A 26,181-nucleotide genomic window follows, 5' to 3' on the forward strand; every position below is an offset into this window, starting at 1 on the left:
CCCTTTTTCTTCCTCCCCGCAGATGGAGAAGACACACAAAGACGAGGTTCTACTTTATCTAAACTGAATTCGATGTGATGGGCAGTTTCTATTTTACTGCAATAGCTCCAAGTAGCAGCATCGTGTGCTAAGCATGGTCAAGATAAAATGTCTGCCCTGCCAAATTACCACTTATTTGGTTGCAAATGCACATGAAGGGAAAATTTTAAGCATCTAGAATAGTTTGCTGGAGGCCTTCGTTAGATGCAGCTTTGCAGTTCACATTTTAAATCTATTTCATTCAGGAAATTCCAAATTTCTCTCATCCCAAGCGAGAACAGGAAAACTGCTTGTAAAGCATGTCGCTGTGGTCCGTTGGCAGTCATGCTGCTAATATTGTTACTTGTGAGCTCTTGCTGCCTGTTTCTCATTTGTTCGGAGAGAGGGACTAGAGACATGTACACTCCCAACAACTATATGGGAAACATAAGTGTTCTGTACATACTTGAACAGGCATTTTTAAACCCTGAAATCAGAGACATTTAGATATTTCATAACTAATTTTCAAGAGAGTACAAGCACCATGGGGGTGATGCAGCGAGTTAAAATGTGTGCTCTTGAGGGCAATAGCCATGATTTTTGTCATCAAACTTGATGGTTTTAACTAGTGATTGATTTTTATTTAATATTGTGACTTAAAGGCAGACTCCGGGATAAGGCCGTTAATTGACGATCTCGTATGTGTGGAAAAATCCCACCCGGTACCTAAATATCTTTATTTTTAAAACGATCCGCATGGGCTGGCCGCTTGATTGGAGCTGCTATCTTCTGAGTGGTGTTGCGCTACAGCTTGGGTCTTGGGAGAGCAAGCTAACCGAACTGTTGTACATTTATTTTGTAATGTGCAGTCAGTCTCCCTGTAAGCTAACAGCACTGTGTGGGCCCAACGGTCCATGCTCACACAGGCCTGGCCATGATGTTTCAGCTGACATGCGTGTGGAGTAGTGATGTCATAATGTAATGTGATGCCACTGTGAATATATTGGAAAATCTGTGTGTGAGATATCCCTACACACATGTTGCTGCCTCTGCATTACCTCCCAATAAGACTAGTGGGAGCCAAGAGCACTCTGAAAAATGGGCCTTTGGGGCAGGTTTTAAAAAATCCCAGTGGGTTTGCATTGATGTGGCTTCATCAGACCTGTGTATTGGGAGCCGGTGGCTAAAGATCAATAAAGAAGTGGTTTTTCAATTTGATGCTAAAACACTACACTTCATGGCTCTGGCACGCAACATTCTATTCATCCTTTGAGCTGAAATGAAGTGAAGAAATTTCATATTTCCCCAACTGTACTGCAGAATGATACCCCAATAGGTGGTGAGATGACTAATTAGAAGTTCTCTTTTTTTTATAACACTCCTATGAAATGCCTTGGGAAGTTTTACTATGTTAAAGGCACTATATAGATATGATACATCATTTGTGCCAATAGTGCTTCCCCACCATACTTTAGTGCCTCAGCGAGGATTCCATCTGCTCCTGATGCCTTGTTCTTGAGCTGACGGATGGCCTTTTTTACCTCGTGCAGGGCTGGGCTTTTGCTGAGATGGTCGCGGGTAGCATGCTGCGGGATGGAGCCAAGGACACTCGTGTCGAAGGCAGAGTCTCGGTGAAGGAGATCTTCGAAGTGCACCTTCCAGTGGACCCTGACTGCCTCGGTGTCCTTAAAGAATGCCTCTCCGTTCTTGGCCAGCAGTGGGGTGGGGCCTTGGGTGCTTGGGCCGTAGGTGGTCTTGACTGCGCTGAATAATCCTTGCACGTCATGGTTATCGGCCAGCTGCTGGATCTCCTGTGCTGTCTCCACCCACCATCTATTCTTTAGGTCGAGGGTTTTTTGTTGGACCTTGGCCTTCAGCCGCCTATAGAGCTGCTTTGCTGCTTCCGAGTTGGGTTGCTGATGGAGTATAAAAGCAGGGAAGTTTTTCTACAGCTATATAAAGTATTAGTGAGGCCACACCTGGAATACTGCGTGCAGTTTTGGTTTCCATATTTACAAAAGGATATACTTGGTTTTGGAGGCATTTCAGAGAAGGTTCGCTAGGTTGATTCCGGAATTGAGGGAGTTGACTTATGAGGATAGGTTGTGTAGGTTGGGCCTCCACTCATTGGAATTCAGAAGAATGAGAGATGATCTTATCGAGACGTATAAGATTGAGGGGGCTTGACAAGGTGGATGCAGAGAGGATGTTTTCACTGATGGAGACTAGAACTAGAGGGCATGATCTTAGAATAAGCGGACGCCCATTTAAAACAGATGAGAAATTTCTTGAGGGTTGTAAATCTGTGGAATTCGCTGCCTCAGAGAGCTGTGGAAGCTAGGACATTGAATAAATTTAAGACAGAAATAGACAGTTTCTTAAACGATTAGGGGTTATGGGGAACAGGTGGGGAAGTGGGGCTAAGTCCATGGTCAGATCAGCCATGATCTTATTGAATGGCAGAGTAGGGCTCGAGGGACCGTATGACCACCTCCTGTTCCTATTTCTTATGTTAGGCAAGAAAAGCCTTGCGATTGCGGCTTAATTAGCTCCTGGTCGTACTCATCAAACCAGTCTTGGTGTTTCCCGGTTGAGTGACCAAGCGTCTCTTTGCAGGCGCTGTTTATGGAGGCCCTGAGGGCAGACCAGGCACTGTGTGCATCGGAGTCATCGAGGATCGCCAGGTTAGCAGTGAGGCACTGGCTATATAGGGCTTTCTTAACTGGGTTATTGAGTGCCCCGACATTGATTTTTCTGTGGCATTGTTTTTGTTGCCGTAGTTGTTTTGGGGCTATATTGATGATGATGGAGTGGATTAGACGTTGGTCCTCCCAGCAGTCGTCGGTTCCTGTCATGGCGTAGGTGATGCGCACGTCCTTGCGGTCCCTCGCTCGGACGATGATGTAGTCGAGCAGATGCTTGGAGCGAGGGTGTTGCCATGATGCCTTGTACTTGTCCTTCTGATGGAACAAGATATTGATGACAAGGTTGTGTTCTAGACATTTTGTCAGGAGCAGGGTACTGCTGGAGTTGGTTTTTCCTACCCCCTCTCTGCCGATCACGACTCCCCAGAGCTCTGTGTCCTTATTGATTCTGGTGTTAAAAGTCGCTGAGGAGGATCAGTTTGTCGTCCGTAGGGACTCAGGACAGGGAATGTTCGAGGCAGGAGTAGAACTCCTCTTTGGTTTCATCTGTTGCGTTGAGTGTTGGGGCGTATGTGCTGAAGCCTGGCGTACTGGTTCCGGACCAAGGTGAGCTGGAGAGTCATGAGACGTTTGCTTATCCCGCTGAGGCACTAAAGTATGGAGGAGAAGCACGAATGCATGATCTCATCTCTCTTATCTGGAAGGAGGAGAGCATGCCAGGAGATCTCCAAGATGCTCTAATCGTGACCATCTTCAAAAAAGGGGACAAGTCTGACTGCGGTAACTACAGAGGAATCTCCCTGCTGTCGGCCACTGGGAAAGTCATTGCAAGAATCCTCCTCAACCGTCTTCTCCCTGTGGATGAGGAGCTCCTCTCGGAGTCACAATGCGGATTCCGTCCACTACAGGGTACAACGGACATGATCTTTACCACGCGACAACTACAAGAGAAATGCAGGGAATAGCACCACGTCTTGTACATGGCCTTCTTTGACCTTATAAGGCCTTTGACACTGTCAACTGTGAGGGACTATGGAGCGTTCTCCTCCGTTTCGGCTGCCCCCAAAAGTTTGTCACCATCCTCCACCTACTCCACAATGACATGCAAGCTGTGATCCTGACCAACAGATCCACCATAGACCCAATTCATATCCGGATTGGGGTCAAGCAGGGCTACGTCATTGCGCCAACGCTCTTCTCGATCTTCCTTGCTGCAACGCTCCACCTCACTTTCAACAAGCTCCCCGCTGAAGTGGAACTTAAACTATAGAACCAATGGGAACCTGTTCAACCTACGTCGCCTCCACGCTAGATCCAAGATCGTCCCATCCTCTGTCATTGAACTACAGTATACAGATGATGCTTGCGTTTGCGCACATTGAGGCCGAACTCCAAGCCATCGTCAACATCTTCACCGAGGCGTACGGGCTTTACGCTAAACATTCGTAAGACAAAAGTCCCCCACCAACCTGACCCTGCCACACAGCATTCGCCCCCCTCGGGTCATCAAAATCCATGGCACGGCCTTGGGACAACGTGGACCATTTTCCATTCCTCAAGGAGCCTACTATCAGCAAGGGCAGACATCGATGACTAGTTCCAACACCGCCTCCAGTGTGCCAGCACAGCCTTCGGTTGTCTGAGGAAGAGCGTGTTTGAAGACCAGAACCTCAAATCTGGTACCAAGCTTATGGTCTACAGGGCAGTAGTGATCCCTGCCCTCCTACATGGCTCAGAGATGTGGACTATATACAGCAGACACTTCAAAACGCTGGAGAAGTACCACCAGCACTGCCTCCACAAGATCCTGCAAATCCACTGGGAGGATAGACGCATCAGTGTCGGTGTCCTCGCTCAGGCCAACATCCACAGCATCGAAACGCTGACCACACTCGACCAACTCCGTTGGGTGGGCCACATCGTCCGCATGCCCGACACGAGACTCCCGAAGCAAGTGCTCTACTCGAACTCCTACACGGCAAGCGAGCCCCAGGTGGGCAGAGGAAACTCTTCAAGGACACCCTCAAAGCCTCCTTGTGTAATATCCCCACCGGCACCTGGGAATCCCTGGCTCAAAACCGCAGAGAGTGGAGGAAGAGCATCCTGGAGGGCGCTGAACACCTCGAGTCTCGTTGCCGAGAGCATATAGAAACCAAGCACAGTCAGCGGAAGGAGCGTGCAGCAAACCAGACTCCCCACCCACCCTTTCCCTCAACTACTGTCTGTCCCACCTGTGACAGAGACTGTAATTCCCGTATTAGACTGAACAGCCACCTGAGAACTCACTTTGAGTGGAAGCAAGTCTTCCTTGATTTTGAGGGACTGCCTATGATGATGTTTGAAACCTGATGATGGGATATGTTTGTCCAGAGCATTTGTAGAAGGCCATAAGTTGGTGTGTTCTTTTTTAAAAATTATTTGTTTGGTCAGTGTGTAAAACTGCGCTGTTGTCAGAAATGGTAATTGGAAACTTCTTAGTCCCAAAACAACATTCCTAGTTGAGATTGCAATTGTCTTTGTGAAACTGTTATCCACCCTTGCGTTAAATGTGAAGCTGAATTCACCTGAATTGGCTGCGAATCCAATAATGTGTAGCTTCTGATTCCATGACTTATTGAGCTTTGTATTGTCTTAACGGGGAATTTTTTCTCACCTTTGTTACCTTTCACAGAGGAAGTGACCTGTTCTACCGGTGCTGCTAAGCTTCTGATACCTTGTCTTCAGTGTCTTACCTTCATTGGCGAGTCTATATTTTACTCAGCTTGGGCCGGGGTGTTGTCAAACTGAGGCTGATCTGATTCACACGTGTATCACTTCCACCACGAAGGGATCAAGACTGGGATTCTTCCAAGTATAGGGATTTTGAAGCCCGTTTGGTGTACCACTGCCGAGATGCATAGACCAGAATTCATCCTGGTCTGATCAGGAAAGTAGTATAAGTTGCAGTGTATATACACACTGAGGCAGTGGTTAACCAAGAAAATGTAGAAGCAAGAGCCACTGTAGGTTGCTAAGAATCGCTCTTTTCAAAAATCTGTATTATGAATAAACTGCCCTTTTTTTAAAAAACTTGGAAACGAGTAGTTGAGTTGGGAGAGAAATTATTAATGTGTTCTTGTCACTTGCAGATTGTGAACCGACACGGGCCCGAGGCAGACAGACATTTATTACGCTGTCTATTCTCGCACGTGGATTTCAGTGGCGATGGTAAAAGTAGCGGCAAAGATTTCCATCAGGTATTTAAATCTAATTAATTTGCTATACTGAGTAAATAAGATTTTTGTGCTAACATTTTAGCTTGTGAATGTGATGTACAAGTTGCAATATGAGAACAGATGTAATGACTTGTTTGCACATTGGTGCTCAAAAGCTATGCCATAAGAATTGTCAGATGTGGGTTTACATATGATGGAGAGTTCCAACTGCGCTGTTAATATAAGAACATAAGAAATAGGAGCAGGAGTAGGCCGTCCGGCCCCTCGAGCCTGTTCCGCCATTCAATAAGATCTTGGCTGAATTTCTACATCAACTCCACTTTCCTGCCCTGTCCCCATTTCCCTTGATACCATTAGTGCTCAAAAATCCATCAACAACAACTTGTATTTATATAGCGCCTTTAATGTAGTGAAATGTCCCAAGGTGCTTCACGGGTGTATTATGTGGTAAATATTTGACACCGAGCTACATAAGTAGAAATTAGCACAGGCGACCAAAAGCTTGGTCAAAGAGGTATGTTTTAAGGAAGGTAGAGAGGTGGAGAGGTTTAGGCAGGGAGTTCCAGAGCTTGGGTCCTAGGCAACAGAAGACACGGCCACCAATGGTTGAGCGATTACAGTCAGGAGGTCAAAAGAGGAGCGCAGACATCTTGGAGGTGGGGGGGGGGGGGGGTGGTGGTTGTGAGGCTGGAGGAGATTATAGAGATAGGGAGGGGCAAGGCCATGGAGGGATTTGAAAATAAGGATGAGAATTTTGAAATTGAGGTGATGCTTAACTGGAAGCCAATGTAGGTCAGCGAGCACAGGGGTGATGCATGAGTGGGACGTGGTGCGAGTTAGGACATGGGCAGCCGAGTTTTGGATCACTTGTAGAATGTGGGAGGCCAGCCAGAAGTACGTTGGAATAGTAAAGTCTAGAGGTAACAAAGGCATGGATGAGGGCGTCAGCAGTGGATGAGCTGAGGCAAGGGCGGAGATGGGTGATGTTACGGAGGTGGAAATAGGCGGTCTGAGTTATGCTGCAGATATGTGGTCGAAAGCTCGTTTTAGGGTCAAATATGACACCAAGGTTGAGAACAGTCTGGTTCAGCCTTAGACAGGAGTTGGGGAGAGGGATGGAGTCAGTGTTTAGGGAATAGAGTTTGTGGCGGGGTCTGAACAATGGCTTCGGTCTTCCCAGTATTCAATTGGAGAAAATTACTGCTCATCATCCAGAACTGGATGTCGGAGAAGCAGTCTGAAAATTTAGAGACCGTGGAGAGGTCGAGAGAAGTGATAGTGAGGTAGAGCTGGGTGGGTGTCATCAGCGTACGTGTGGAAACTGATGCTGTGTTTCCGGATGATGTCACCAAGGGCAAACGTAGATGAGAAATAGGGGGGGGGTGGTGGCGGGTGGGCAAGGATAGATCCTTGGGGGACACCAGAGGTAACAATGTGAGGGCGGGAAGAGAAACCATTGCATGTGATTCTCTGGCTACAATTGGATAGATGAGAATGGAACCTGGCTATCGATCCCAGTCTTGAATATACTCATCCACTGAGCATCCACAACTATTGGGTAGAGAATTCCAAAGATTCACAACCCTCTGAGTGAAGAAATTTCTTCTCGGTCCTAAATGGCCAACTCCTTATCCTGAGACTATGATCCCTAGTTCTAGGCTCTCCAGCCAGGGGAATCAGGCTCTCAGCATCTACCCTGTCAAGCTCTCTATGAATGTTATACTTTTCTATGAGATCACCTCTCATTCTTCTAAACTCCAGAGAATATAGGCCCATTCTACTCGATCTCTCCTCATAGACAGCCCCCTCATCCCAGGAATCAATCTAGTGAACCTTGATTGACACCTTCTTGCCCAATCGCTTAACCAGTCTAGATCCATTTGCAGTTTCTTTGCATCTTCCTCACAGCTGACTTTCCCTCCTAGCTTTGTATTGTCAGCAAACTTGGATACATTACACTTGATTTCCTCATCTCAGCCATTGATAGAGATTATAAATAGCTTGGGCCCAAGCTCTGATTTTTGTGGTACTCCACGAGTTACACCCTGCCATTCTGAAAATGACCTGTTTATTCCTACTGTCTGTTTTCTGTCCTTTAACCAATCCTCTGTTCATGCTAATGTATTACCCCCAATCTCAGGAGCCATAATGTGTAACAACCTCTTTCGTGGCATCTTATCGTATGCTGCCTTAAAATCCAAATATACTGCATCCATTGGCTTCTCCCTTATCTACCCTGCTTGTTTCAGCCTCAAAAAAACACACAATTTGTCATAAGATTTCCCTTTCATAAAACTGTTGACTCTGCCTAATCATATGATTTTCTAAGTACCCTGTTACCACATCCTTAATAGATTCTGGCATTTTCCCTCGTACTGATGTCAGACTAACTGACCTGTAGTTCCCTGTTTTCTCTCTCTCTCTCTCCTTGAGTAATGGGGTTACGTTTGCTACCTTCCAATCCACAGGGATGGTTCTAGAATCTGGAAATTCTGGAAGATCAAAGCCAATGCATCCACTATCTGTGTAGCCACCTCTTTTAAAACCCTAGGGTGTAGGCCATCGAGTCCAGGGGATTTGTTGGCTTTTATTCCCATCAATTTCTCCAGTACTTATTTACTAATAATGACTTTAAAGTTCCATACTCTCATTGGACCCCTGGTTTCCCACAATTTCCGGTTGGATGGCGGAAAGTGGTTAGTAATTGCTCAGTGTTTTGGTAGAAGCCTGTAAGTAGGTTACTTGCCTGACTTGGTGAGGCAATGGTAAAACTCTTCTGTAACCTAAATTACTGCGAATATAGTCAACTATATAATTACATTTGCACTGAATGCTCGGCAATTCATGTGCAAAGTGCAACACTGAATTATAGTTCTTTTATACCTAATGGTTTTGTACTTACTTTTCTCGAAGTGTATCAAACTGTTTCGGCAGATGCTATATAACAATCACATCTTGAAATTCCATGGTGCTTTTAATGTAGTGAAAAATCCTAAGGTGCTCCATGGTGAAGTGAGGGTTAAAGAGACAGGCACTGAACAGGAGCGAGAAGGAAAGGGGTTCCAAGGAAACTTTTAAATTGGGGAACAAAGTACTGCAAAGGGATTGCTAAGAGAATTCCATAGTGCAGGGTTTTAATGGCTCAAGGTTCTGTCATTTGTGGTGGAGCTTGAGAGAGAGTATGTTTATTGGGCCAACATCAGAATAGTCTAGGAGTTTGCAGATATAGGGCAGAATGAGGCCATGGGGTGGGGGGGGTGGATTGGATGTAGGCAGTGAAATTTGAACAAATTGGCATTTATGAGGCTTGTGAGGTGAACTAGCCGAATGCTGCAGAAGTTGAGCCTGAGTGAAAATTTGGTGATGAAATAGAGACAGAGACCAGCAATGTTTGGGGCGGGAGTAGGTGGTCTTGGTCATGGATAGGAATTTGGGGTTGAAGCTTAGCTCAGTGAAATGGGACACTGAGATTGTGCACAGTTAGATCGAGCAGGTCATGGGCTAGGCTGTGGAGTCTCTCGTGAACAGGGCATGTTCTTTGGTCTTGCCAATATTAAGCTGGAGAAAGTTGTGACTCATTTATGTCTTAATGTTAGACAAGCAATTAGACAACACAGTTGTGGGATTAATGGTGGTGTTATAAAGATAGAGGCAATGTCGTCAGTATCCTTACTTACAGATTGCATTGCTGCGGGGCAGCACATAGACGCAATAGGAAGAGGCAAAGGAAAGCGCCTTGAAGCATATCAGCTGACTGGGTGGGTGGAAAGGCTATTGTGAGCTAATACCGGTGGCATGTTGTCAAGTAGAAATGGAACTAAGACAGTTAAGAGTAGAACCATGCGGAAACAGAATCACAAAAAGAGGAGTGGGGTGAATGATTTGGGGGGAGGGGGAGGAGAATGGAATGATCATACTTACTAAATGCTCTAGAGGTCACTCAGGATATGGAAGGAATATGCAGCCACAAAGGGTGCTAATGACTTTGATCAGGACAATGGGCTCAATTTTCCCCATTGATTTGTGCGTTTTTTTGGCCTAACTTAAAAAAATCCAAGTTTCCCCAATCTTTGTGCGCCAGCATAACTCAGTTAATTACGATTTTTTTAAGGTTAGTTTTTTTTGCGTCATAGGGAGTCTGGGTAACCTGATGTCTGCGCTAGTTTTTCACAATTATGGAAGGTTGGCCGATTTAAATTTCTCCTGGTATGGTGTATGTGACCACTCCTGAAAAACCTTCTGGGCACTTGAGAGAAACCAGCGCACGTTAAAAAATCGGCACAGAAAGATGCCATTGTTTTTTATGCGAAGTTTTGGAGGGAGTCAAGAACACACAAATATCCATAATCAAGCTTAAATTTTTAAAACTAAAACTAAGGAAATCATCATCATCGGCAGTCCCTTGGAATTGAGTAAGACTTGCTTCCACTCTAAAAATGAGTCCTTTGGTGGCTGAACAGTCCAATGCGAGAACCACAGTCCACGTCACAGGTGGGACAGACATTTGGTGGGGAGTGGGGACTGATTTGCCGCACGTTCCTTCCGCTGCCTGCGCCTGACCTCTTCACGATCGCGGCGTTGAGATTTGAAGAGCTCAACGCCGTCCCGGATGCACTTTCTCCACCCAGGGCGGTCTTCGGCCAGGGACTCCCATGTGTCAGTGGTGATGTCACACTTTATCGGGGAGGCTTTGAGGGTGTCCTTGTAACATTTCCGCTGCCCACCTTTGGCTCGTTTGCCGTGAAGGAGCTCCGCATAGAGCAATTGCTTAGGGAGCCTCATGTCTGGCATGCGAACTATGTGGCCTGCCCAGCAAAACTGATTGAATATGGTCAGTGCTTCAATGCTGGGGATGTTAGTCTGAGCGAGGACACTGATGTTGGTGCGCCTGTCCTCCCAGGGGATTTGCAGGATCTTGCCGAGACATCGTTGGTGATATATCTCCAGCGACTTGAGGTGTCTTCTGTATATTGTTTATGCCTCTGATCCAAACAGGAGGGCGGGTATTACTACAGCCCTGTAGATCATGAGCTTGGTGGTAGAATTGAGGGCCTGGTCTTCGAACACTCTTTTCCTCAGGCGGCCAAAGGCTGCACTGGCGCACTGGAGGCGATGTTGAATCTCCGCATCAATGTCTGCCTTTGTTGATGAAAGGCTCCCGAGGTATGGGAAGTGGTCCATGTTATCGAAGGCCGCGCCGTGAATCTTGATGACTGGGGGGCAGTGCTGTGGAGGACCTTTGTCTTATGGATGTTAGGCATAAGGCCCATGCTTTCATATGCTTTAGTGAATACATCACCTATATCCTGGGGTTCAGCCTCAGAATGTGTGCAGACGCAGGCGTCGTCCGCGTACTACAGCTCAACGACAGAGGTTGGGGTGATCTTGGACCTGGCCTAGAGGCGGCGTAGGTTAACAGCTTCCCACTGGTTCTGTAGTTTAGTTCCACTCCAGCGGGAAGCTTGTTGAGTGTGAGGTGGAGCATTGCAGCGAGGAAGATCGAGAAGAGGGTTGGAGCGATGACGCAGTCCTGTTGGACCCCGGTCTGGACGTGGATTGGATCTGTAATGGAACCGCTGGTAAGGATCACGGCTGGCATGTCGTCGTGGAGCAGGCGAAGGATGTTGACAAACTTTTGGGGGCATCCAAAACTGAGGATGATGCTCCATAAGCCCTCATGGTTGACAGTGTCATAGGCCTTTGTAAGATCGAAAAAGGACATGTATAAGGGCTGCTCCCTGCATTTTTCCTGCAGCTGTCGTGCTGCAAAGGTCATGTCCATTATGCCCTGTAGGGACCGAAATCCGCACTGTGACTCCGGGAGGAGCTCCTTGGCCACGGAGAAGACAGTTGAGGAGGACTCTAGAGACAGCTTTCCCAGTGGCTGATAGCAGGGAGATTCCCCTGTAATTGCTGCAGTTGGACTTGTCCCCTTTTTTAAAGATGGTCACGGTTGCTGCATCTCTGACATCTCCCGGCATGCTCTCCTCCCTCCAAGTAAGAGAGATGAGGTCATGTATCAGCGCCTCTCCGTCATACTTTAGCGCCTCCGCAGAAATTCCATCCGCACCCGTAGCCTTGTATTCTTGAGCTGTTTCATGGCTTTTTCTACCTCGTGCAGCGTTGAGCTTTCACTGAGGTGGTGTCTGGTCACATGCTGCGGGATGGAGTCGAGAACACTCGAGTCAAAGGCAGAGTCTCGATTGAGGAGATCTTCAAAGTGCTCTTTCCAGACTGCCTCGGTGTCCTTGATGAGTTTTTCCCCATTTTTGGCCAGGAGTTGGGTGAGGCCTTGGGAGTTTGGACCGTAGATGGCTTGACTGCAATGAAGAATCCTCACATTTCGTGGCTGTCGGCCAGTTGTTGTATCTCCTGTGCTTTCTCCATCCACCAACTGTTCTTTAGGTCCCGGGATTTTTGTTGGACCTTAGCCGTGAGCCGTCTGTAATGTTGTTTTGCAACTCCGGAGTTGGGTTGTTGCTTGAGGCTCAGAAATGCTCTGCGCTTACGATCTATAAGTTCTTGGATCTCCTGATCATTTTCATCAAACCGGTCCTGGTGTTTTCTGGTTGAATAACCAAGTATCTCTTCACAGGCAGACCAAGTGCTGTGGGCATTGCGCATCTCAGGGTCATCAAGGCATGCCTGATTAGCTGTGAGGCGTTGGCTGTATAGGGGTCTTTAAGTGCCCCGGCATTAACTTTTTTGAGACACTGTTTCTGTTGTCTCCTCTGCTTTGCAGCTATGTTTATATTGATGATGGATCGGGTTAGGCGATGGTCCGTCCAGCAGTCGTCAGCTCCTGTCATGGCGCGGGTGATGCGAACATCCTTGCGATCCCTGGCTCGGACAATGATTTGTCGAGCAGGTGCCAGTGTTTGGAGCGAGGGTGTTGCCACATGCCTTGTATTTGTCCCTCTGGCGGAACAGGGTGTTGATGAGTTTGTGTTCTAGACCTTTTGTCACGAGTTAGGTACCGCTGGAGTTGGCTTTCCCTACCCCCCTCTCTGCCAATCACTCCTCCCCAGAGGGCTGTGTCTTTGCCGACCCTGGCATTAAAGTCACCGAGGAGGATCAATTTGTCGCCCGTGGGGATAGGGGACAGGGATGTCTTGAGGTTGGAATAAAAACCCTCTTTAGCCTCGTCCATTGCATCGAGTGTTGGGGCGGACTGTGGCGCATTGGTTCTGAGACAGGGTAAAGCAAAGAGTCATGAGGCGTTCGTTAATCCCGCGGGGGGGGGGGTGTGGGGAGTCTTTGAGGCAGTCGACCAGTTCATTTTTGATGGCGAAGCCGACTCCATGAAGACTGAGTTCTTCCTCTGGTTTTCCTTTCCAGAAAAAGGTGTAACCTCCACCATGTTCCTTGAGCTGGCCTTCCCCTGCCCACCGGGTCTTGCTTACGGCGGCGATGTCCATGTCAAAACATCTAAGTTACCGGGAAACCATGGTGATGCGACGTTCCGGCTTGTTGCTGTTGGAATTGTCCATAAGGGTCCTCGCGTTCCAGGTCCCGAACTTCATAATAGCGAAGTGGAAGATGCCTGTGCGTGAGTTCTTTTAACGTGGGGTGAAAGTTTAATGGAATTCTTTTAAGTTTTCATTTTTTTTAAAAACTGCCACTCCACCACTGAACGTCTCCAAACTGGGCTCGAGGGTTGGAGCGTCGGCTGGCAGAATCAGTCCCTCACATGGGCACTGGCTCGGGGCTCGGCTTGAAAAGAAGCCTGGGGGAGGGTGGGGAGCTGTGGAAGGCGAAGGGAAGATATAGCCAGCTTACATCATGCATCAAATGAAGCCGGGGCTGGGGCGGGGGGTTTCCGATCATTGTGCCTGCTCAGACCTGGGTGTGGTCCATACTTAAGAGCGTTGACCTTGGCGGGGAGAGAGAACAAAGAACCTTGTCCTGCCTGTCGTTTTGAGCTTCTTGCAAAGGTAACATTTAACCATGGCGGCAATACTGACAATGCGATACGTTGTGCAAGCCTTCTGCGTGATGGTGCGGAGGAGGAAACCATTGATTTGACATCATATGAGGAACCTCAGAGCACGTAGGGTGATGGGCTGGAGACCTCACCCACGTTGGGTATATCGAGACAGTCATTCGTACCTGCTCCCGAGTGATGCAGACTGTGTCAGAAAGCTGCGTTTCTGAAAATAAGTTGTAACTGAGATGTGAGTTAGTAAAAGCAGACCTGCAACCTAGAAGCGTCAGGAGGACTGCTTTGTCAGTTGAAGTGAAGGTTGCAGCTGCACTTTCATTCTATGCATCTGGATCGTTTTAGGCTACAATGCGACACGCAGCATAACACAAAGGACCATTGGTATCTTGAAACAGGGTTTCTCATGTCTGGACCATTCCGGAGGCTACTTGTAATACTCCCCTGAGATTGACGGTCAGTTCACTGTTGTGGTGCTGCGTGCTGAATAACTTAGCCATCATGAGGCAGCAGCAGCTGATAGTAGAAGATCCACCCGAGGTGAGAGTGGCTGATGATGAGGAAGATGCAGATGAACGAAGCCATGCAACTACCTGAATCCGGAGCACGATGGCGTAGGAGGGCGGGCCGTCGTGCCCTTAACGATTGCTTGAGCCTTGTGCTAGCAGCTCATCCGTGAACGCTTTGCTGCCTGAAGGCTCAGTGACGACTATTCCACAAGGACCATCTTTACTGTTTGGACATGTTTCGTAATATTGTTGTTAATGGAACAAATAATGTAAATTATTCAGTTATAATATAAAATATATTTTATTCAAAAGTTTAACGATCATTTGTTTGTACTTAACTTTAATAAAAATATTCTTGTATCAAACTTTAAAGTTTTCATTTAAGCCCACTTACAAACTTGTAAACTTGGAAATTTACATAATTTACAAAAAAACTTTTAATTTGAGAAGTGTTACAACAGTAACAACAATAATAATAACAGCAGCAAAAAAAGGCTGCACCCATTTCTCCTCCACCGTGCCACCACCACCTAAGACCGCCTGCTGCGCTTGGTCTTGGTGACTCCACCCCTATCCGCAGGCGGTGGGGCAGTGTTTCTTGGGTTGGTACCAAGCTGCTTCTTTCGAACATCTCTGGTAATGCGCGCGTACTTGATGGGGAGGGGCAGGACGCAGGCAGTAATGTGGAGGACTCGGTTTGGGCCTCTTCAGAGGCTGGTGTGGGGATTGGAGTGGGAGTGGCAGTTGAGTCTGTCAATGGGCACAGTGTCTGAGCCTGTTCCCTTATTGCAGCAGCAAACTCTGACATTCCCTCCCTCGTGCCCTGGCACACTCAGTTACCAGTGACATGCCCTCCCTCATGTTGAGCAACATTGTGTCAGCTTACCTGTAGCATTCCCTCCCTCATGTCCACTGACAGCGCATCATCTACCTGTGACATTCCCTCCCTCGTGTTCCCGGACAGTGTTCCCATTTCTCGTGAGTGTTGACCTCCCGACAGTCCCGATACCTCATCACCCACCCCACTGATGGTGTCCAGGAGTGATCATGTAAGGTCAATGCTCTCTGCATTCATTGCCATCATCTGAACCACATCTGTTAGATCCTGCACCTGAGGAGAGCACTGTCGAGTTCTCCTTCCCCTCCTCACCCTGGGTGTGGCTTGCTTTTACCCCACTGGAATCCCTGGCTTCGGACAGTGGGAAACCATGGAATGTCCCACCAACACGCAAACCACTTGGAAGGGGCTGGCATCTCAATGGGTGGCACCTGCACCACCTCCAGTGTGAGTACAACAGTGGGGGCTTCATCCATCTCCCCTCCCCCCCATACTCTTGATCTGGAAGGTGGGATTGGAAGATGTTCTCTTCAGGCTCATCCACGTCTGAATCTTCTGCATTGTCCGGGTTGGCCTCAAGTTATGCAAAATATAACAGACAACAGACTGGTTAGAAGCAGGGGAGGGGGCAGGGTTGGTAGCATGAGTAGGCAGAAGGCTGATTTGAAGGACCACGATGAATGATAACACATTGCATCAACTGAAGCAGAGCTGACGGAGACATCCCCATGAATTGAAGTATGGCTAGCCCGCGCAGTACTTAACATTTAGCAAAGCCAGACCGTGGAATTTGCAGGGCTTGCCTCCCTTAGAGTGTGGGCCCAGCTTGTGCAGTGGTTGCTTTTCTCCAGGCAGGACCCATCAAAGCAGCGACCCTCTTTTCCAAGGGTGTCAGTGGGTGCAGATTTGCAGGGCCTCCTCCTGATTGAGTTCCTTCTTGTTTGTTGTGTGCCACTTTCCTCTGCAAAGATGAAAATACAACTTTTTAGAGAGGGTGTCTTTCTGCTGGGTGGGGCATATACAGCTGGTCACATTTAGAGTTCCAATGCCATTGAATAAATTAAAATATTACTTACACTTACTACTTAACTAAGGTCCTGCCACTTTTTGCATAGGCCTCCAGACCTCTGGGGTGGTCACCATTGCACAGTAATCTTGTGCAAGTTGGTTCCAGCGTTTCTTCATTTCTTCTGGTGGAACTTTTATGTGACCTCTGCTGGTGTCCAGCTCGTGCCATCTGCCCTCAATCACAGTAACTAGTGCCTCCACTTCATCCTGTAAGAAATTCTTGGTCCTTGTGCCGCGTTGCATCTTGTATTGCAGCTCCGACTTTTCAACTAAGAATTAAAGTTCTCACAACTGGCTCATTGAAAATGGTTGAATGCAGACTGGGAACTGTATTGGGCATGCGCACCTATAAGAATCACGTCAAAAACTTTTTTTTCGCGCATGCGCAGAAGGGGTGGCACTTTTTCGGCGCAGACATTAGGCTCCACCCCCTGAAGCTACAGAACAGGCTGCTTGGCGACAGTTGCAGAAAAATAGATCGGGGAAACTTACTACTTTTTGGAGTAGTTGGGGCCAAGAAAAACGGGCTTAACTGTAGCAATATGCCAAAAAACGGCATTGGGGAAAATTGAGCACAATGTTAGCACTAAATGGGGATGCCATTTGCCTTGAGATTTGAACAAGGAATTGTGGGAGAAGTGAGCACATAGCTGAGTGGTGGTGGTTTTTTCTCTCTGGTGGCTGGAAAATTGAGATGTCATTGGCTGCTAATTTGGAGTTGGGCCGATATTGGGTTATGTCTGTTAGATGTTTTGATTTCTGAGTTTGTGCAAATGTATGTGCTGCTGTTTTGAATAACTGGGTCATGTTACTGTGCTGAGAAGCGCAAACTATTTTTCAGTTTGCTGTAACGGGAATGGGACAAAAGATGGGGGGGCCTGCAGTAGCTTGGTTGAAATCTGTCTGTTAGTCTGGAGCAGCAGAAGCCTGCAAGCCACATATACATGTGATTGACCGTGATTAGAAATGAACCATGCATTCTTCCCCACCCAAGTTAAATTGCAAACTTTGAATTTGCTGCTTCTGGTAATATTTCTGGTAATATTTTTCATGCTGAGTTCTCTGGTTAAATTTGATAGGTGTGGCTTTTTGGAAAGATTTGAATTCAGCCTGTTACCTCACTGGTGGGTTTAGAATTTGACTAGAACAGGAATAGGTTGAGATTAGATCACCAAACTTAACTTCTGGGCCCCACTGGAAAATGAATTGGGAGTGGGAGAGGTGTGAAAGAACGTACTTAGATTTTACCTTTAACTTAGAAGTCTTGTGGGAGCAGGACCTAGAGTGTAACATCAAGAAGGTTGCTGTAAAGGACAAATACCCCATAGGTCCCTGCTGCTATTCCTGTTCCTGTAATACAGGAGACCTGAGCCACATCTTGGTTTCTGGTGTGGGCTAGCAGATTGGTGGACACATTGCTTATTTGCGGACAACTAGACTGGCTGGCTGCCTTGTGTCTGGTGGCCTGTTCGTTCAGGTCTCTGCCCCATCTGCTGTCTGGTATCTTTGTCAGGTAATGTAACTTTATAATTCAAAACTCTCTTTGTTTCTCAGCTTCTTTTGTTTACCCTGCTTTATAACTGGTGGCTAGAGGCAGCCTGGAAGCAGAGACTTTGTGACCATGAAGTTTTGCTCCAGTGATGTGTGGTGTAATTATTCTTGATGTTGCACAAGGAGGAGTTATACAAAAATTGTCTGCTCCTGGTCTCTATACAGCAGTTCTAAATTTGAGATGTTTGTAGAGTGGAGATGGTCTCCCATCTAGGCCAGCTTCTGATTAAGTGCTGACATCCTGACCTCTGCCAAAACGTGTTCATCCAGCGTGCCATGACATTACGTACGTTTGCACGCTGAAGTCAATATGCTGTGTTCATTAATAAGTCTGACTATGTTTAGCTGATGGAAAGTATTTGGGAAGACCCAGTCAAGTGCAGTCTTTGTTGCCACCAGCTTTAACAAATCTGCCCAGGTGATCTTTGGTGCTATTGACTGCGTGAGAGCCATGTGTCAGAAGCCGACAGTACAATGCACAAAATTGTCTTACTGGAGTATTTATTGACAATTCAGAAACACTTTCCTTTAATGAAGTTATTGTAGTACAAATTTGAAGTAAAATAGAATAATATCTGTGCCTATATCCTGAATTCACTCAGCTGGGAAAAAAGCAAAGTTCAGGTGTGCCATCTCAATAAAGGCCTTGCAACTTAGTGAAGTTCAGGGATCGCTAGGCTGCAGAGTGCCACGTTTTTTTTTTTACTTTTGTTGGTAGAATCTATGTTATGCATTCCCAGAACCAATCCTAGCAGGAAATCTGATTGCTGATCTGTGCTGAGCTCACAGACTCCGGCCAGTTGAACAGTAAAGGCACTGCAGTTAACAAGGTTAAGAAGGGCGCAAAATACTTTGCCAATTAATGAAACAGATTAATGGGTCATTCATGAATGACTGCACTTCAAGCAGTAGTTCATTGGTTGTAAAGCTCTTTGGGGTTTCCTAAGAATGTGAAAGGTTCTGTGTCTAAGTGCAAATTCATTATTTTTGAAAGAGAAGAAAATGAGCATAAATTGTGCTGACTGGGATGCATGGTAATATTTTCTTCACTTTCAACAGATCCCTTGATCCCAGTTTTAAAACAGCAAATTTGATTATACCAAAGTAAATTCTACACACCCACTCTCCCTCTCTCTTCTGCCTCCTCCTCTCTCTTCTGCCCCCTCCTCTCCTCTCTCTTCTGCCCCCTCCTCTCCTCTCTCTTCTGCCCCCTCCTCTCCTCTCTCTTCTGCCCCCCCCCCTCTCTCTTCTGCCCTCTCTTACCCCTCCCACCCCCTCATGATGTAAAAGAATAGTATTCTAATTTGGTGCAGTGTCCAGTACTAGGATAACTGATAATGTAAGTGGTACACATTATATAGCAATGTTTTCCCTGGAACTATTCCTTTGTCGCCTTCAAGAAATCCGACATGACTTTAGTGTCCTTATTTATTAGAGCCTTGCAACCCAGGCCTCCATTCCTACTAGCACCTTTTTTTTGAAAAGGTTCACTTACCCGTTTTCCTGTCTGAGGGGTTCCACATTGCCTTTCTATCAGAGGCTGATTTTATTCAACTGTGAAGTCTATATTTTATTTCAAGTGAAGTGCAGTATAGTATTCTGAAAATGAATGTTGCTGCAGAGCTAACTTTTCATGTGGATTTTACATGTGCAATATATGAGTTCAGTTGCACACAGATTTGACAATTCATTCATGATGTTCCTTGGCTTAATTGGCTTTGGTGCTAAATATCATATCAGTGACCATAAATCTTAGTTACTGTGTTTTCACCCAAAGTGGTCCCCATGGCTTAGTTGGTGAAGACAGTGGATAAGAAAGTGATTAAAGGTATTGTAGGTTCAACTCCTGGTCTGTGGTAAATTGGCTGATCTCAGCTGATGTGGCAGTAGGGATACTATAATTTGTCTGTGTCCAGGGCTAGGGAGGGGAAGGTTATCAGGTTCTCATTCCTGATCTCGGTCCAGTGATGCCTGTGGAAAAACACATGAACTCTGGACAAGAACAGATTGAGTTTGACTATGAAGCAACCTGGGTTTGGCTCTGACACAGCACATAAATAGCTTGCTAGTTCTTTGTCAAGAATTGTGCATGAAGAAAGGTTTTTTTGGGAGTCACTACTCACAAAACCTAATCCCAGCAAGGAATCAGTATTTTGAGAGGAGCAAGGGAAAATGAGATGGGGCACAAAACTCATTAAATTCTCCAGTACTTAATTGGCTCTGGGTGCACCCATGCCTCTCGGTCAGAAATTCATAGGTTCGAGCGCCACGCCAGAGACTTGAGCATGACACTTCAGTGTTACGCTATCACAGGTGTCGTCTTTCAGGTGATACATTAAATAAACCAAGGCCCCATCTGCCCCCTTGAGTAGTTGTAAAAGGTCCTAAAACATTATTCGAAGAGCAGCAGGGGAGTTCTCCCAGTATCCTGGCCAGCATTTATCCCACAACCAACATCACTAATCATCATAGGCGGTCCCTCGGAATCGAGGAAGACTTGCTTCCACTCTTAACATGAGTTCTTAGGTGGCTGAACCGTCCAATACGAGAACCACAGTCTCTGTCTCGGATGGGACAGATGGTCGTTGAGGGAAAGGGTGGGCGGGGCTGGTTTGCAGCACGCTCTTTCCGCTGCCTGCGCTTGATTTCTGCACGCTCTCGGCGACGAGACTCGAGGTGCTCAGCGCCCTCCTGGATGAATTACAACAATTGTACATTCCTGTCTGGCGTAAAAATAAAAAAGGGAAGGTGGCTCAACCGTGGCTATCTAGGGAAATCAGGGATAGTATTAAAGCCAAGGAAATGACATACAAATTGGCCAGAAATAGCAGCGAACCTGGGGACTGGGAGAAATTTAGAACTCAGCAGAGGAGGACAAAGGGTTTGATTAGGGCAGGGAAAATGGAGTACGAGAAGAAGCTTGCAGGGAACATTAAGGCGGATTGCAAAAGTTTCTATAGGTATGTAAAGAGAAAAAGGTTAGTAAAGACAAACGTAGGTCCCCTGCAGTTAGAATCAGGGGAAGTCATAACGGGGAACAAAGAAATGGCAGACCAATTGAACAAGTACTTTGGTTCAGTATTCACTAAGGAGGACACAAACAACCTTCCGGATATAAAAGTGGTCAGAGGGTCTATTAAGGAGGAGGAACTGAGGGAAATCTTTATTAGTCGGGAAATTGTGTTGGGGAAATTGATGGGATTGAAGGCCGATAAATCCCCAGGGCCTGATGGACTGCATCCCAGAGTACTTAAGGAGGTGGCCTTGGAAATAGCGGATGCATTGACAGTCATTTTCCAACATTCCATTGACTCTGGATCAGTTGAGGGTAGCCAATGTAACCCCACTTTTTAAAAAAGGAGGGAGAGAGAAAACAGGGAATTATAGACCGGTCAGCCTGACCTCAGTAGTGGGTAAAATAATGGAATCAATTATTAAGGATGTCATAGCAGCTCATTTGGAAAATGGTGACATGATGGGTCCAAGTCAGCATGGATTTGTGAAGGGGAAATCATGCTTGACAAATCTTCTGGAATTTTTTGAGGATGTTTCCAGTAAAGTGGACAAAGGAGAACCAGTTGATGTGGTATATTTGGACTTTCAGAAGGCTTTTGACAAGGTCCCACACAAGAGATTAATGTGCAAAGTTAAAGCACATGGGATTGGGGGTAGTGTGCTGACGTGGATTGAGAACTGGTTGTCAGACAGGAAGCAAAGAGTAGGAGTAAATGGGTACTTTTCGGAATGGCAGGCAGTGACTAGTGGGGTACCGCAGGGTTCTGTGCTGGGGCCCCAGCTGTTTACATTGTACATTAATGATTTAGACGAGGGGATTAAATGTAGTATCTCCAAATTTGCGGATGACACTAAGTTGGGTGGCAGTTTGAGCTGCGAGGAGGATGCTATGAGGCTACAGAGTGACTTGGATAGGTTAGGTGAGTGGGCAAATGCGTGGCAGATGAAGTATAATGTGGATAAATGTGAGGTTATCCACTTTGGTGGTAAAAACAGAGAGACAGACTATTATCTGAATGGTGACAGATTAGGAAAAGGGAAGGTGCAACGAGACCTGGGTGTCATGGTACATCAGTCATTGAAGGTTGGCATGCAGGTACAGCAGGCGGTTAAGAAAGCAAATGGCATGTTAGCCTTCATAGCGAGGGGATTTGAGTACAGGGGCAGGGAGGTGTTGCTATAGTTGTACAGGGCCTTGGTGAGGCCACACCTGGAGTATTGTGTACAGTTTTGGTCTCCTAACTTGAGGAAGGACATTCTTGCTATTGAGGGAGTGCAGCGAAGATTCACCAGACTGATTCCCGGGATGGTGGGACTGACCTATCAAGAAAGACTGGATCAACTGGGCTTGTATTCACTGGAGTTCAGAAGAGTGAGAGGGGACCTCATAGAAACGTTTAAAATTCTGACGGGTTTGGACAGGTTGGATGCAGGAAGAATGTTCCCAATGTTGGGGAAGTCCAGAACCAGGGGTCACAGTCTAAGGATAAGGGGTAAGCCATTTAGGACCGAGATAAGGAGAAACTTCTTCACCCAGAGAGTGGTGAACCTGTGGAATTCTCTACCACAGGAAGTAGTTGAGGCCAATTCACTAAATATATTCAAAAGGGAGTTAGATGAAGTCCTTACTACTCGGGGGATCAAGGGGTATGGCGTGAAAGCAGGAAGTGGGTACTGAAGTTTCATGTTCAGCCATGAACTCATTGAATGGCGGTGCAGGCTAGAAGGGCTGAATGGCCTGCTCCTGCACCTATTTTCTATGTTTCTATGTTTCTATGCACTCCCTCCACTTAGGGAGGTCTTTGGCCAGGAACTCCCAGGTGTCAGTGGGGATGTTGCACTTTATCAGGGAGGCTTTGAGGGTGTCCTTGTAACGTTTCCGCTGCCCACCTTTGGCTCGTTTGCCATGAAGGAGTTCCGAGTAGAGTGCTTGCTTTGAGAGTCTCGTGTCTGGCATGCAGGCTGTGGCTTGCCCAGCAGAGCTGATCAAGTGTGGTCAGTGCTTCGATGCTGGGGATGTTGGCCTGGTTGAGGACACTAATGTTGGTGTGTCTGTCCTCCCAGGGGATTTTCTAGGATCTTGCGAAGACATCGTTGGCAGTATTTCTCCAGCGACTTGAGGTGTACAGTACATGGTACATGTCTCTGAGCCACACAGGAGGGCGGGTACTACTACAACCCTGTAGACCATGAGCTTGGACCGACTATCGAATCACCCATCTCGCTGTGTGCAAATTGCGCACCGGCTGTGAAATGCTTTGGGACAAGCTGAGACCGTGTGAAGTGCTTGATAAATGCAAGTTTTTTTCCCTTTCTTTTACCTCTCCCAGAATCTTTAGATTACTTTGATTTCCAGTCCTGCCTGCATCCTTACTGTTAATGCAGATAGATTTATTTCTCTCCTTTTCTCCTTTTAAACTACCGAGAAGTTCAGCATATTTGAATTTTCCTTTGTCTGTTTTATAGTTTAATTTTTTCTTCTTTCTATCTTTTTTATAGTTTAGTCTTTTTTAATCCATTTCTGTTTTAGTTTTGGTATTTTTATTGATTTCCCTCTTCTCCTTAAACTAGTTTTATTTTTCAGCCTTGACTATAAAATGCTGAAAAGTGGCAAACCTTTTGCCTCTCCTTCCACCTACCCCCCCCTCCCTTTCCTGGCCAAGTTTGAATTTCAGCGCACAGAGGCAGCATTGTTGGGTGGAACATGCTCACTTTGTTAAAGTAATGAGGGTGGGATTTTTTTAGAAAATAAAGCTGCATGGAAAATTAAGTTTTGTAGATTGCTGCCAATAAGTGGAAAGTATTTAATCATGTACACAGGACTTTTTTTCATCACGGTTCCCTCCAAATAACCTCGTGTGAGAAGGAAAATGCACCTCTAGGAATATGTTTTGATTTGAATCTACCAAAACACTGTTTTAACTGAAATTTGGACTCTGTTTTTGTCAGTTTCCCATTCTGCATTTTTAAATTAAAGTTCAGTTTTACTTTTTTCCCTGCCTAGTCTTAACCTATCAAAATGTTCTAAGTTTTAAACCCTTTATTTACTTGTTTTCTTCTGGCTCACATAATGGTTTGCATTGGAGGGGACACTTGCCACTGAAAAAATAATCAAAGTGTTGCCCCTTGCAAACACATCATTTGATACAAGTGTCTGCTTAAAATTCCGTGTGATGGATGTTCCCTGTGGTCCGATGAAAGCTTCACATTATGGTGACCGTGTCTTCTATGGGAAGAGCTGTCCCTGTTCGAGATGTCTGCAGATTATCTGTAGTCACTCATGAAAGATGTCTCTCGACAGTCCAGTTAATTGCGTAAGGGTCTTTAAACCTGAGTCTAGGACACTTGTGGGCCAACTTCTTCAGTTTTTGCACCTGCATTTGGTTCCTGCTTAATTACTCTTCATTTAAACAGCAACAACTTGCATTTACATAGCACCTTTAACATAGTAAAACGCACCAAATCAAACATCATGCAACTTGCACGAGAGAAAATAACTTTCCACGACTACGTTTATTACGAAGGAAAGTTTAAAGCTAGATTAAAAGAAAGACTTGCATTTATATAGCGCCTTTCACAACCACCGGACGTCTCCAAGCGCTTTACAGCTAATGAAGTACTTTTGGAGTGTATTCATTGTTGTAATGTGGGAAACGTGGCAGCCAACTTGCGCACAGCAAGCTCCCACAAACAGCAATGTGATAATGACCAGATAATCTGTTTTTGTTATGTTGATTGAGGGATAAATTTTGACCAGGACACCGGGGATAACTCCCCTGCTCTTCAAAATAGTGCCATGGGATCTTTTACGTCCACCTGAAAGAGCAGATGGGGCCGCGGTTTAATGTCTCATCCGAAAGATGGCACCCCCAACAGTGCAGCACTCCCTCAGCACTGCACTGGGGTGTCAGCCTAGATTTGTTCTCGCTCAAGTTCCTGGAGTGAGACTTGAACCCACAACCTTCTGACTCAGGCGAGAGTGCTATCCACTGAGCCACAGCGGACATAATTACAATTATGGTGTCCGTGTCAATCAAAATCGATTGCACAAGAGCCCAGATAAATGTGCTCAGTTAATTCCTTTTATATCCACTGAGACTGCATCAATCAGCTCCCACTACTGACTAAAGTGCTAGGATGACACTTTAAAGCTCCAATTGGGAGCTGTGTTGGGCTTTGAGATTGAGTAAATTGGCTGTTCAGAATCATTACAATTTTGTCTGTTTTGAGCAGTGCAAGTGCATCTCAGCTTGTCCAAATAAATTGGAGTGATGGACGTCCTGTTCTCAAGTATGTGAACTAAGAGTCAAGTGTTTGTCACTGAGGTACAGCTGCTCTACCTTCAATTAACCTGCCTTTTTAAAAATGTTTTCTTGTTGCAGACTCAGTTTCTGATTCAGGAGTGTGCGTCGCTGATCACTAAGCCAAACTTTATCTCGACGCTGTGCTACGCCATTGACAATCCATTGCATTATCAGAAGGTAGGCACGTGTTGGAGCTGAATTAAATACTTGTCAAATGTGAATATTAGTTTGTCAGTTTGAAACTGCATTGATGCCCATATTTTGAAAGTTGCTTTTTAAACAATGAATGTTATCTGCCATATTGGATTCAAGACAGTTCATCTGTGGTACTGAAATACATTTTCATTTTGTTCATTGTTCAATAATATATTTCAGGTTAATTTTCTTGTATTTATTGCAATTTCTGGATTTCCTTTTTAGTTTTTGCCTCCTACCTCCTTTCCTAAAGGTAGTGGCTCAAATGCTGACAACCATTTGATGTCATGCCTAAATGGCCCTATGTACGCGAGTCTCGACATTGCAGCCGAGTCCTGTCCTGTCCTCACTGGACAGCTACTACTACACATGGGCACTTTCCAGCATGTGTGACTTTGATAATCAGCAATAGGAATTCTGATTTCTCCCTGTCCCCAACTCCCGTTGTCCCATTTTCACTAATTGAGATTACCCATTTAACAGTGACCAGATGTTGAAATGAGGACCTTCCTGATTCATGTGGATCAGTGCAACGTTAATGGGGCATTTACTTACTGAGCCATTAAGGGCACTAAGAGTTTGTACCTGCCTAGTTGGACTACACTTTCAAACCGTGTAGAAAACATACATCTTAGATCCAACAAACTGCTTCTTCCTGCTCTGTAATCAACAAATGTGGTTTGCTGTCTGGCAACCAGGATGGCATATTGGAAATTTTTGATCTTTCTTCCTCTAGTGCCAGCTCTTGAAATGCTACTTCGTGATCAGTACTGTGATTATTTAACTGCAGAGGTTAAAGAGACGGTGATGGCGTGCACTTGTTCTACACCTTTTTCTTTTAACTCAATGTTCTATATGCTCACTGTTCCATCTGACACATTTGA

General features: G+C 46.0%; 1 protein-coding gene across 7 annotated transcripts in view; it reads left to right on the forward strand.

Annotated features, from left to right (window-relative positions):
- Positions 1–26,181, forward strand: part of cnot1 (CCR4-NOT transcription complex, subunit 1) — a 229,729-nt gene that overhangs the window by 24,439 nt on the left and 179,109 nt on the right. For all 7 annotated transcript variants that reach the window (XM_070897738.1, XM_070897741.1, XM_070897739.1 and 4 more), the window contains 2 exons: positions 5,792–5,899; positions 25,181–25,279. In XM_070897738.1, coding sequence (XP_070753839.1) covers positions 5,792–5,899; positions 25,181–25,279 — 207 coding nt within the window. The remainder of the gene's footprint in view (positions 1–5,791; positions 5,900–25,180; positions 25,280–26,181) is intronic.

The sequence above is a fragment of the Pristiophorus japonicus genome, chromosome 13 (genome assembly GCF_044704955.1).
Source record: "Pristiophorus japonicus isolate sPriJap1 chromosome 13, sPriJap1.hap1, whole genome shotgun sequence".
Classification (NCBI taxonomy): Eukaryota; Metazoa; Chordata; class Chondrichthyes; family Pristiophoridae; genus Pristiophorus; species Pristiophorus japonicus.